At 42.9% G+C, this 12,942-nt stretch overlaps 1 protein-coding gene across 3 annotated transcripts in view; it reads left to right on the top strand.

Moving 5' to 3' along the window:
• The window catches only part of SERINC2 (serine incorporator 2), a 46,676-nt gene extending 35,360 nt beyond the window's left edge, over positions 1-11,316 (top strand). For all 3 annotated transcript variants that reach the window (XM_056795354.1, XM_056795353.1, XM_007492976.3), the window contains 5 exons: positions 2,198-2,367; positions 2,933-3,023; positions 3,191-3,326; positions 5,924-6,130; positions 7,201-11,316. In XM_056795354.1, coding sequence (XP_056651332.1) covers positions 2,198-2,367; positions 2,933-3,023; positions 3,191-3,326; positions 5,924-6,130; positions 7,201-7,339 — 743 coding nt within the window. In that variant the 3' untranslated portion in view covers positions 7,340-11,316. The remainder of the gene's footprint in view (positions 1-2,197; positions 2,368-2,932; positions 3,024-3,190; positions 3,327-5,923; positions 6,131-7,200) is intronic.
• Positions 11,317-12,942: the final 1,626 nt, after the last annotated feature.

The raw sequence follows: 12,942 nt of genomic DNA, 5'->3' as shown, positions 1-12,942 counted from the left end.
CACTCCCCTCTCCCCCACCTCACTACACCCTTCAGTGTTCCACTGGAACACACAGATGCAAAAGGTCTTCCATGCATGCATACATGTGTGTGTCCTCTCCTCCCCGCCCATGGTCCCCCCATACACATACACAATGTCCTCTACCTAGAAAACAATGAGGGAGGATTTGAATCCAGGTCTCTTGACTGAAAGTCCATCAAAGTTCTGTTGGAAAGCTAGGAATGTGTCTTTTGTGTCTTTCTCCTAATTCTTTTCCTCTCCAAATCGCTATAAAGAATCACAGGATGTTAGAGCTAGAAGAAACCCTAAGGAGGGGGCTTTCTTAAAATAACCACTGGGTTTGAGGTAGCATGCTAGATGGAGTCCTGGTCTTAAAGTCAGGGAGACCCAAGTTTGAATCCTTAAGAGACTTCCTAGCTCTGTGATTGTGGGAAAATCCCTTAATCTCTCTCCACCTCAGTTTCTTCATCTCTAAAATGGAGATAACAATAGTTCTTGCCTCATAGGATTGTGACGAGGGGCAACATTTGTAAAGTACACTGAAAACCTTAAAAGTGTTAAATAAATAGGAACAGAGCTAGGTGGCTCAGTAGATAGAGAGCCAAGCCTAGAGATCAGAGTTTCTAGGTTCAAATCTGGTCTCATATATTTCCTAGCTATGTGACCCAGAATAAGTCTCATAACCCTGATTGTCTAGCCCTCACTGCTTAGTTTTGATTTTAGAAGGAAGGTAAAGGATTTTTTGGTCATATAAATATTAAGTAGTAGTATTCTGTTTCAAAGCACTGAATTTAAAAATTATGGCAATAATGCTAGTAGAGGGCAGTGAGGTGTGGATTTTGGGGCTCTCTCCCCTCCCAAAAAGTAGAACCAGGACACTTTATTTTTTTAAGATTTTGCCCCTTTCAGTCTGTTTTATTTATTTATCTTTTGCAAAAATAGATGTATATTTGGGTTTTTTTTTCCATTTGAATTAGTTTATTGAGTCAATTTAGAACATTATTCCTTGGTTACAATAATCACATTATTTCCCTCCCTCCCCTCCACCCACTCTTTCTGCAACCAACACACAATTTCATTGGGTATTACTTTTGTCCTTGATCAGAACCTATTTCCATGTTGTTGATGTTTGCACTAGGATGTTCATTTAGAGTCTACATCCCCAACCATATCCCTTCGACCCATGTATTCAAGCAGTTGTTTTTCTTTGGTGTTTCTACTCCCACCAGGACACTTTAAAATAGAAGAGGGGAAATGAAGTCTGTTTTCATGCCAAGAGCTATAAGCATTTTTCGTGCATTCCTAATTCTATGGCTAATATTTCAAAATGGAAAATGTCACTAGTATTGAAATATTCCTACAGAAGAAACTCCATTTGGAATCCTATGGAGCATAATTAGAATGTATCTAGTAGCTTTCACCCTTACCTCCCCATCCCTTATGTTTTATTTTATTTTTAAAACCTTACCTACCATTTTAAAATCAGGATTCTGGGGGGAAGCTGGGTAGCTCAGTGGATTGAGAGTCAGGCCCAGAGATGGGAGGTCCTGGGTTCAAATCTGGCCTCAGACATTTCCTAGCTGTGTGACCCTGGACAAGTCACTTGACCCCCATTGCCTAGCCCTTACCACTCTTCTGCCTTAGAACCAATACACGGTATTGATTCTAAGATGGAAGGTGAGGATTTTAAAAAATAAAATTAAATTAAATCAAGATTCTTTATTGGTACCAAGGTGGAAGAGTGATAAGGACTAGGCAATGGGGGTTAAGTGACTTGTCCAGGGTCACACAGCTAGGAAGTATCTGAGACCACATATGAAACTGAGGCCTCTGGGCCTGGCTCTCTATCCACTGAGTCACCTAGCTGCTCCTTCCTTTCCCTTATTTTATGGATGAAGAGATTGAGACCTAGAGAAGGGAAGGCCCTTCCTTCATGCTGTAGTAAAAAGTCATTGGATTTGGAGTTGATAGCTGAGTTTAAAGCCTGGCTCAGCCATTACTGACCCAGGGCAAATCCCTGCCCATCACCTTTAGTCCTCAGTTTCCTTCTCTGTGGAATGAAAGGATGGGTTTAGGTGATTGTGTAAAAGTCCCTTTCAGATCTGAATTCCATGTCTCACTTAGGGGAAGAGCCAGGGCTGGACCACTGGGCTCTTGGCTCCCAGCCCAAGCTTCCTTTTGCCTTGCCCACCTCCAGGCCTCTTCTTCTTCACCTTCCTCTTCTATGGAATCTCCATTGCTGCCATAGCCCTCATGTACAACTACTATACCCACTCAGAAGGTTGTGTGGAGGGCAAAGTCTTCATCAGCCTTAACCTGATCTTCTGTATCTGTGTCTCCATTGTGGCTGTTCTACCCAAGATCCAGGTGAGCCCTGCCTGACCTTCCCCTGGGATCCAAGGCTAGGAGGATCCTTAGAGCAAAGAATAGGAGAGCTGGCAGGGACCAGAATTGGAAGAGAGATGAAAGAACATGGAACAGAATGTCAGAGCTGGGAAGGATCTTAGAACCCAGAATGTCAGATCTGGGAAGGATCTTAGAACCCAGAATGTCAGAGCTGGGAAGGATCTTAGAACCCAGAATGTCAGAGCTGGGAAGGATCTTAGAACCCAGAATGTCAGATCTGGGAAGGATCTTAGAACCCAGAATGTCAGAGCTGGGAAGGATCTTAGAACCCAGAAGGTCAGAGCTGGGAAGGATCTTAGAACACAGAATGTCAGAGCTGGGGGGGGTGGGGTGCCTTAGAACTCCAAATGTAGAGCGGAAAGGGAACTTATTGAGAATGTCAGAACTAGAAGGATCATTAGGACCCAGACTGGCAAAGCTAGCTCTGAGGCACAGCTGAGATCTTGTCCATCTGTATATTAGAATTTGGGAGAAGTCTTCATGACGAGTGTGAAGGAACCTCACTGGTGTGGTTGTTGATTAACAGGAACTCCAGCCAAACTCAGGTCTGCTCCAGGCCTCTGTCATCACTGCCTACACCATGTTTATCACCTGGTTAGCACTGAGCAACATCCCCGGTAAGTAAGGGAACTTCTTTCTTCTCCCCTCTGTCTCCTCCCCCAGTTGACAGGAGACTGTCAGTAAATGCTTGGCACAAATATTGCCACTGAGTTCCCAAACTCTGTCCATGCTCACACCACTGCCTGTCCCCAAGTAACCACTGCCTGTCCCCTTCTGTCCTCAGATGAGAAATGCAACCCTAACCTCCCAATCACCAACTCAACTAGCTTGGAACCTCCTGAGATCTACACTACACAGTGGTGGGATGCACCCAGCATCGTTGGCCTCATCATCTTCTTCCTCTGTACCATCTTCATCAGGTATGGTCTCTGGCCTCTCTGCCCCCCAAGGTCCTCCCCAGACATTAGGTCTGTGCTGACAGGGTCTTTGTTCCTCCAGACTCACTTGATCATCCCTGGACACACCATTAGTTTTCCTGAGCATTAAGTTTTGATGATTAATAAATGGACAAACAATATGAATAGATAGTTTAGATAGTTTTTGGCTGAAGAAATCAAAACCACATATGGGTATATGGAAAAAGTGCTCTAAATCACTACTGATTATAGAAATGCAAATTTAAACAGTTCTGAAATATTGTCTCACATCTATCAGTGACTAAAATGATAAAAGAGCCCAAGGACAAATGTTGGGGGTGGGGGTAGGAAAAAGGGGGGGGCACTATTACATTGTTGGTGGAATTGCAAATCAATACAATCATTTTAGAGAATGATCTGGAATTGTGTCCAGAGAGTTATAAAACTACGCCCTGAGAACCATTTGTTGGTGGGTCTATTTCTCAAGGAGATCTCTCTTTCCTAAGGAAAAAGGAAAAGAATTCATATGTTCCATGATATTTATAGCACCTCTCTTTGTGGAGGCAAAGAACTTGAAATAAAGGGGATATCCATCAGTTTGGAGAATGGCTGGACAAATTGTGGTATATGGTTGTGATGGAATATTACTGTATGTAAGAAATAATGAGCAGATTAATCATATTTTTTTATTATTTTATATAATTTATATTTTTTGGAAAGAACTGAATGAGATAATGAAGAGTGAAATGAGTAGAATGAAAGAATATTATACACACCTACAGATGTAATATTTGAAGAATAACTCGTGAATGTCTATCTTCAGAACGGAAAAATAGAAACATGGAAGACAATATATATACTTATACTATTTTTATGTATGTGTACATACATTTATCTTTTTGTTGAATGATACCTTCTATAGTCCAGGGAAGGAGTGTAATACCTGGGAATGAATTCTATTAAAAAAAATTTTTTTTAAAGATGAGTAAAAAAAAAATTTAAGTCCCTTTCCAAAAAAGCTTTGCTATTAGCCCTTTTTTTTTGGGGGGGGGGTGTTTTTCCTTGTTTAATCCAGATTCCTCCATTTAGTCTGAGTCCCCTCCGTTGTTCAGACCTCAGTGAAAAGCATCCATTTCTCATTCCTTCCATTTCTCAGTCTTCAATGACTATTCCTAAACTCTTACCAACCTCTTCTCTTGACTAAATTCCTCTCTTGAACATTTCTTATTTTTTTAAAAATCATTTATATGATGAGCTATATACAGGAACAAAAGGAAATAAAGAGAGAAAGCAGTGGAACTAAGAAGGCTTGAAGAAGACTTTCCTGTAGAAGGTGGGATTTTAGTGGGAACTTAAAAGAAACTAGAGGTCAGTAGTTGGGGCAGAGGAGGGAGAGCAGTCCAGGCATGGAGGACAGCCAGAGAGAGTGTCGAGATGGAATGTTTTGTTCATGTAACAGCCAAGAGTCTGGTGTCCCTGGATGGAAGAGTAGCTGGCAGGGTAGTAAGGCTTAAGACTTGCAAGGTAGGAGGGGTCTAGGTTACAAAGGTCTTTAAGTGTCAAGCAGAGGAGTTGATATTTGTTCCTGGGCATTATATGAAGGCAATTAAACTTATTGTGCTGAGAATGGGTTTGGGGGTGGGGTGGGAGGTTGTTCCAGTTCACATGGAGTTCCTCCAGTTCATTATTCCTTTGAGCACAATAGTATTCTGTCACCAACAGATACCACAATTTATTCAGCCATTCCCAATAGCCAGTCTATTCTATAAGGACACACAAACATTTTTTTCCCTTTTCAATTATATCCTAAATATTTATTCCCAAGATAGCATCAAAATGGTTGGCTTTATAAAACTCTGCCCATGTACTCCTGAGATAGAATAGTGCCTTATAAGTAGTTGACATTTACTTAACAGATATTTTTTAAGTTGAATTAAATTGTTTTGTAGAGGAGTGATTCCAATTTTCAGTTCTACCAACAATATATGAGTATATGAGTTTACCTTTTTCTTCAAAAATGTGCCACTATTTTTAAAAACCAACTTGATGGGTGCAAAGTGTAGTCCCTCAAGTTAGTTTAAATTTGAATTTGTTTGGTATTATGAGAATGGTTGAATGCTTTTTAAAAATATATATTAAACCTTTGCTTTAAAAAAAAAAACCTTCCTTTCCATCTTAGAATCAATACTGTGTGTTGGTTCCAAGGCAGTAGGGTGGTAAGGGTTAGACAATGGGGGGTCAAATGACTTGCTCAGGGTCACAGAGCTAGGAAGGATTTGAGGTCTGATTTGAACTCAGGACCTCCCATCTTTGGGCCTGGCTCTCAATCCAGTGAGCCACCTAGCTCTCTCTGTACCTTTGCTTTTGTGAATTATCTGACCCAGATCGTTGGTCACACATTGTTCCTATAGTAAGTACATTGGAGTCCTTTGTTATTTTTGTTCTTATCTTCCTCCCTGCTCAGCTAGTGTTCCCCAAACAGGGGGAGACACCGAAGAGGACATTTATGCTTGGCTCAGAGATGAAACCACAACCTTCTGACTTCAGGGCCATGGCCAAGGTCCTATGTCTCAACCCATTCCCCTCTGCTTCCTCTGTAGCATCCGCTCTTCTGATAACAAGCATGTGAACAGCCTGATGCAGACAGAGGAGAGTCCAGTGATGCTGGAGGGTCAGCAGGAGCAGAGGGTCGAGGGCCGAGCCTATGACAATGAGCAAGATGGGGTCTCCTACAGCTACTCCTTCTTCCACTTCTGCCTCTTCCTAGCCTCCCTCTACATCATGATGACACTCACCAATTGGTACAGGTGAGTCCTATCCTAGAAGCCAGTGGTCTCCCCCCAGCCCAGCTCAGGGAGCACCAAACCCCGAATAATAGCAGTAATCATGGTAATAGCCCACATTTATATGTGCCTTAAGGTTTGTAAAACATTTGACATGGATTATCTGATTTGCTCTTTACTACAGCCCTAGGAGGTAGGGTACCATTTTACAAAAGAGGAAGCTGAGGCAGACCAAGGTTAAGTGACTTGCCCAGGAGTCACACAACTAGTAAATGCTTGAGGCAGGATTTGATTCCAAGCTGAGCACTATATGTATGATACCTAGCTGGGAACCCAGGGTGGAAAAGAGTTTATACAACCTCAGAGGGTCCTAGAGCTGGTAGTGGCCAGCCTAGGAGGAGAGGACAGAATGAAGGCTAGTGGGGCAAGGCTACACTCCCAGGGGTCTTATATTAATTAAATGAGATGATATTTAAAGTACTCTATAAACACTAGCTAGCTATCAAAGTGCCCTAAACCTTTGGGGAGACCTTAGTCTTAGGGGAAGGGAGCCCCACCTGCCATATCCATTTCTGCCAATTATGGTACCTTCAACCATAAGAAGTGGATGACTTTATGCCCTTGAATCTTATAATTTGGGCAAATTTTTCTGCAACTTAGAGGCAAGAAATCTTTAGTAGTTTCCACTACATCTTTTTGAGAATCCATTCTCTATAATCTCTCCCATCCTCTGGTTGGACTCCCATCTTCCCCTCTTAGAATTCTACCAGGTGGGGCAGCTAGTTAGCCCAGTGGGATAGATCTTCAGACCTGGGTTCTAGTCTGGTCTCAGACACATCCTAACTGTGTGACCCTAGGCAAGTCTCTTAACCCTGATTGCCTAGCCCTTGCCCTTCTGTCTTAAATTTGTTACTATAAGGGTTTTTTAAAAATAGGGTTGTTTTTGTTTTTTTAATTCTACCCCCTGCCCCATCCACAGTATCCCTTCTTTAAAGGGATTTAGAGACCAGGCTGGGGCCTGATGGGAGTTTCAGTTCCCTATGGGCTAGGATTTGGGGTTAAGATTTATGCTTACAGAGGTGTCTCTGTTCCAGGCCAAATGATATCACCAGGAAGATGGTCAGCACCTGGACTGCAGTCTGGGTGAAGATCTGTGCCAGCTGGGCAGGGCTGTTCCTCTACCTTTGGACCCTGGTTGCCCCACTCCTTTTGCCCAACCGAGACTTCAGCTGAGAACAGTCCAGTTACCCAGCACTACTACTCCCTGACCAAAGATGCCTTGTTGCCAAGGGACAGATGACATCGGTCTCTATTCTAGTCTGGCTCCCACCATCTTTTCCTTCCCCTTACCTCCTTTTGACCTTTTGTAATGGAGCTATCCATCCTCTCCTCCCCACTCTTCCCTAAATCTAGTGTGGAAAGAGGGTGGGAGAAGAAGTATCCTCCAAGCTCAAGGCCATTGGACTGGATGATTTCTAGGTACCCTTTCAGCTCTAACCCTCTGAATGAGTATAAGCATCCATATCTTTGGTTGAGGTTGGAACTCATGGCTCCTTTCTTCTTGGTGCCTTTGGGGCTTGGATGGGACTTGGAGGAGTCAGGATGTGGGTTATGGGGTCATGACACTACCTGGAGCCTCAGAACTCTGTTCCTTTTGTCACCTCCTGCCCTCTCCTTCTCTCTTTTCTACCTCTAACTTCCCCCTTTATCCCTTGATTTTATAACTTTTAACTCTAATATAGGTGTCCTACCTCAATGTGGGGACAAGACAGGACAAGTTTGAGTCTCACAGAAGAATATGGGACAGCTGAGCACAGAGAGGTTCAGGGAGGCCACAGTGCTGGGAGGAAATATTCCCAACACTGTGACCAGTCTGACTCCTTTGTTCTTCATCCTACGTTCCTCCTTTCCTCTTCTCCTTTCCTGGGCTCGATGAATTTTAGAAACCCTTCTGTTTTTTAATTTTTAAATTAATTTAAAGAATAATAAACATCCAGTGGGTGTGCCTTACCACGCTCTTTGCCTTTGTCCATCTCCTTGGACTCCTGGCTTGTGCCTTTTGTGCCCAATGGGGCCATGTCTAGCTGGGTCCTCAGCTCTCTGCTGCCTCACTACCCATCCAGCTTCAGGGAACTGGAGGTGCCCCATGTACAGTCCTGCCAAGCTCTCCCCCTAATAAAGGGGAGATAGTGGCCCTTGGCTTCCTGAAGACCGCTACAGCCGAGCTGAGAATTAGCCCTGATCATCAAGCCTTCCATGTCAGTATCGGTACTTGGGCCACCTGTGTGGAAGCTTAAGATGGTAGCCTCAGAAAGGGGAATACTTCCCTTGACCATCTCTGGTCTTCTAAGATGTGAAGCAGAAGGGCCCAACCAAACCCAACTTCCCGTTCCTATTTCTGGATTAGATACTCCATTCCTCTCAGGAGAGATGCCTGAATAGGAAAACAGTTAAATACCTTATATACGTGGTCAAGTGCTACTAGAGGGATGAAGAAAGGAACCTCTACCCCTGAGGAACCCTGTATGTGATGGGGAAAGTAGGACCCTTTTGAAACAATCTGTAATGAGGATTCTTAGTTTCTCTGCTAACTATTGTGGGTCATCTCCACTTGGAATCTCAGTTTCATCCTTTGTAAGATGGACCTGAGCCATCATCTACTCTTCTGTGCCCAGAAATGTAATAACTAGTTCTATTCAATTCCATTGTTACCATAGCCTTGAAAAAATCATCGGCAACTTGCAAATCACTTCTCCTTGGCCTCAGTTTACTCTCCTATAAAATGGGAATAATAAATCTACAGTACTGCTAGGATCTTCAAGTGTGATATAATGCATGTGCCGGCCCTCTGTCAACTAAAGCACTATATAAACAAGAATTATTTTTAGCATAATGACCTAGGGCACCCATCTTACTTAGGGCCTGTACAAGACATTAGGACCAAAATGATGTCCAATACTCAATATCAGCCCTTAAAAATTTTACAATCCAGTTGAGACAAAGCTTACCATATATTATTATGTGTTCAGTTAAATGCTCGGAGCAGGTCTCAGTGCTGGGTGCTTGGTGATATAAAGACAAAAAGGATCCCTTGCCCTCAAGGAGTTTATGTTCCTCTAGAGGGAAACAATAGGTATACAGATAAGTAAATACAAAGTAATTTCATTGGGGAGGGTCAGGTTCTGACCACTGGGGAGAGGGTGATGGATCAGAAAAGTCCTTGCAGAAGAAGGGGCCACTTAGTTGTGCCTGTGAGCATTCCATGAGGGAAACTGACTGAGTGATGACTTGGGTGGTTGGGCAGATGAGACGGGGCAGGGGTCTTGTATTAGAAAGCAAACTGGGTTTAGAGTCTGTAAATGGGTTTAAATCTAGGTTCTGCTACGTACTCCCTATGGAATCATACTTTAATATCTCCTTAGACCTTGGACTTCTTGACCTTTCCTTTACATCTGACATTGTTGGTCTTCTCTCTTCCAGGACACTCTTCTGCCTGGATTTTCTGAATGCTGCTTTTCTTGCTTCTGACTCTATATCTATATAAGTTCTTTCAACACTAAGCCTCAATTCCTCACCTGTAAAATAAGGAAGTTTGGATAGGGGCCATAATAAGCATTTAACTTTTTTTTAATTCATTCATAGATCCATTTGAGCTCTTAACATTATGACCCTATGAATCATCTACCCAATGGCTCAGTCTCTTTTTCGCCGTATCTTCATCAATATCTTGCCCCCTTGAGTCAGTCTTGGGCCCCTTTGTCCACTCTCTCCATGATTTTATCAGTTCCTGTGAATTCAACTATCATTTCAATGTCGTTGATTCCCAGATATATATATATATATATATATATATATATCCAGCCCTTGTCTTCAAAGCTCTGGACCCAGAAGAGGTCTTGTAGACCATCTGTTCCAAATAGTATTATTGACCTTTCCCCTAAAATCCTGCCCTTTTCCTCATTTTCTATCTGTTGAGGTTACCACTATCCCATCTCAACTGAAAAATTGCCCTTGAATCTTCCCTCCATTATAAATTTATCTGGAGGCTTATTACTAGATTTATAATCACTTATTAGTAAAGAGAATAGATTTCAGCCTTCCTAACTTTAGGTAAAAATCTGATCCTTCACTGCAGCCAACACTGAGCGGATGCTTGTCAGGGATCTCCCAATAAGATAAGAGGGATCAGAGAGCCAGCCCAGAGAGTTAGTCCAGAGAGAGAGAGCTCTTTAGCTCTCCTGGCTGGCTTTTCAAAACGTCTGCTTCTTCCAGTCCCCTATCATAGACCAATGGCTCTCAACGACATGTGATGTCGTTACACCTGAGCCAGGACACTGGCACTGATGCTGGGGGATGCCCACTGGGATATTGAGGGACGTGCCACTGGGATGCACAGGATCCAAGCTGGGTGGGCTGTCCCCTTGATATTTTACTTTCACACATTTCTCCCCTATCCCACATATACAAATATTTACCAGTTCTTGGCCATCACCTTCAAGCTTTCCCTTCCTTTCCACTCAGAGCTACCACCTTAGTTCAAGCCCTTATCAATTCTCCCCAGGGCTATTGACCTAGCTTCCTAATTGGCTTTTTTTTCTAGAATTTCCATCCTCTTTTCATCTGCCAAATTGATATCCTTAAAGCACTAGTTTTTATTCTTCTGCTCAAGAAAGTACAATGGCTCCCAGTTTCTCCCTAAGCCAGAACACAAACTTCTCCATCTTGTAAAGCCCTGAAGAATCAGGCTCCAGGGAAATTTTCTAGGTTCATTACAGGTTACTACTCTTCACACATACTCAGCTCCAGCCAGACTGGTCTATTAACTGTTCCCTATACATAAAAGTTATATTTACCATCTTCGTGCCTTTGTAAGGCTGTCCTTCATAGCTGGAATAGACTCCCTCACCTCCACCTGGTAGGATCCCATATGTCCTTCAAGGCTCATCTCAAATACCACCTCCTTCATGAAGGAGACTTGCCTTCATCCTGCCAATTGCATTAGTGCCTCACCAATAACTTTTATTTACTAAGTATTTTTGTATTTATATATCTTAATGTTTCCTCCATAAGACTGTAAGCTCATTGAGGGCAGGTACTGGTGGTTTTGTGTTTTTGTTTTTTAAATTAACCTCAGCTTATCACAGTGCCTGGTATTTAGAAAACACCTAATAAATACTTGTTGGATAAATAAATGCAAGTCTTTTAATCTCTTTGGACCATCTTTTTCCTCATTTGAAACACTAGAGTGTTGAATTTCTAAGATGTTTTATTTCTGAACGGTAGGAACTTGGGTAATAAAGCCTTGAAAGATGGCTGCAATGTAGATAATTAGAGGTGAGAAAACTGGACTCTGGTGTCTAGGGGCAGTTTGGAGTCCAGTTTGACCAGAACATAGAGTGAATTAAGTTAATTCTGAACCTGAATACATTATCTCTCTCCCTCTCCTCTCCTCTCCTCTCCTCTCCTCTCCTCTCCTCTCCTCTCCTTCCTCTCTCTTCCTTTCCTCTCTCTCTCTTCCCCTTCCTCTCTGTTTCTCCCTCTTCATCCCCTCACTCCTCCCTCTCCCTCTCTTTTTTTCACTGGAATACTCCTGTCTCGCTGTCTCCCTTCCTCTTTCCTTCCTCTCTCCCTTATTATCTCCTGTGTCTTTGTCTCTGACTCTATGAGAGTATAGTTCCACTATACCATTTCTGCCTAAGAACACTAGATCTGAATAAGACAGAAAAGTAGACTCAGTTTGGAAATCACTGCCATTTAGAACTAGAGCATATCAGAACTGGAGGGGGCTTTGGAATGTAGCCTGACAGCACTGAGAGGGAACCTTAGGACACAGAACATCTGACCTAGGAAGAGCCTTACATCATAGGATGACAGAGCTAGGAGGAGCCTTAGAATGGTCCAACTGGAGGGAATTTTGTTGACAGGCCATTGTCATTTGATAGATGAGAAACAAGTCCAGGGGGGGAATAATTTTCCCAAGCTCACTCAGCAGCTTTCCTTGAATAGCTAAACAAATAAAAAGCCTTTTTGTTGCTGAGAAATTAATGGAAATGATGGAAGACCCAATCACACCCACTCTAAAAATGTCACCGCTGGCCCAGAGATGGAATATAGCCCATCTTGGACCTCTGAGTCGCCAGAGTCCTCCCCCCCCCCCCCTCTGCCTTTCTCTAACATCTTCCTGCCTCATGCCAGGTCAAACAGGGAAGCTCCCTCCATGGGCCATTTGCTGGGGAAACCTAACTGTGATGCTGGGTGAGGCTTGGAACAAAACCGGGACTGGAGAAATTGGTTCCCAGAAGCAAACCCTCAATGTGAGGAAATGCAACAGGTCAGTGTATCAGGACCAAGAAGAGGGAGTTTCTGGGTTTAGGAGACTCCTAAAGCAGTTTCAGTGGAATGATGAGGCCCAAAGACAAGACTAGAGAGAGTCAAGCTGTGGGAGAAGTTGTAGGTGTGTAGTCATGCAAATAGAAGGTATGCTGGGTATATCTAAAATCTGAAAAGAATTTTGGTATTTTGTGGCTCTTTTTTTTTTTTAAGCCCTTCCCCTCTGTATTAGAATTGATAATATTAGTTCAAAGGCAGAAGAGTGGTAAGGGTTAGGCAATTGGGATTAAGTGACTTGCCCAGGGTCACACAGATAGGAAGTGTCTGAGGCCAGATTTGAACTCTGGAATTCTGGTCTCCACGCCTGGTTCTCTCTTTGTAGCTCATTTCTTAAATTTTTATGTTTAAAATAAAGTTGAGCTGTAACAATTAAAAAAGGAAAAAAAAGAAAGATGACCAATAGTCCCCTTCACCAGAGAGCACTTCTCTCTTTGGGTTAGGACTCT

This window comes from Monodelphis domestica, chromosome 4, assembly GCF_027887165.1.
Source record: "Monodelphis domestica isolate mMonDom1 chromosome 4, mMonDom1.pri, whole genome shotgun sequence".
Lineage (NCBI taxonomy): Eukaryota > Metazoa > Chordata > Mammalia > Didelphimorphia > Didelphidae > Monodelphis > Monodelphis domestica.
The sequence above is the reverse complement of the archived record's forward strand: the minus strand, read 5'-3'. Positions and strand labels throughout refer to the sequence as shown.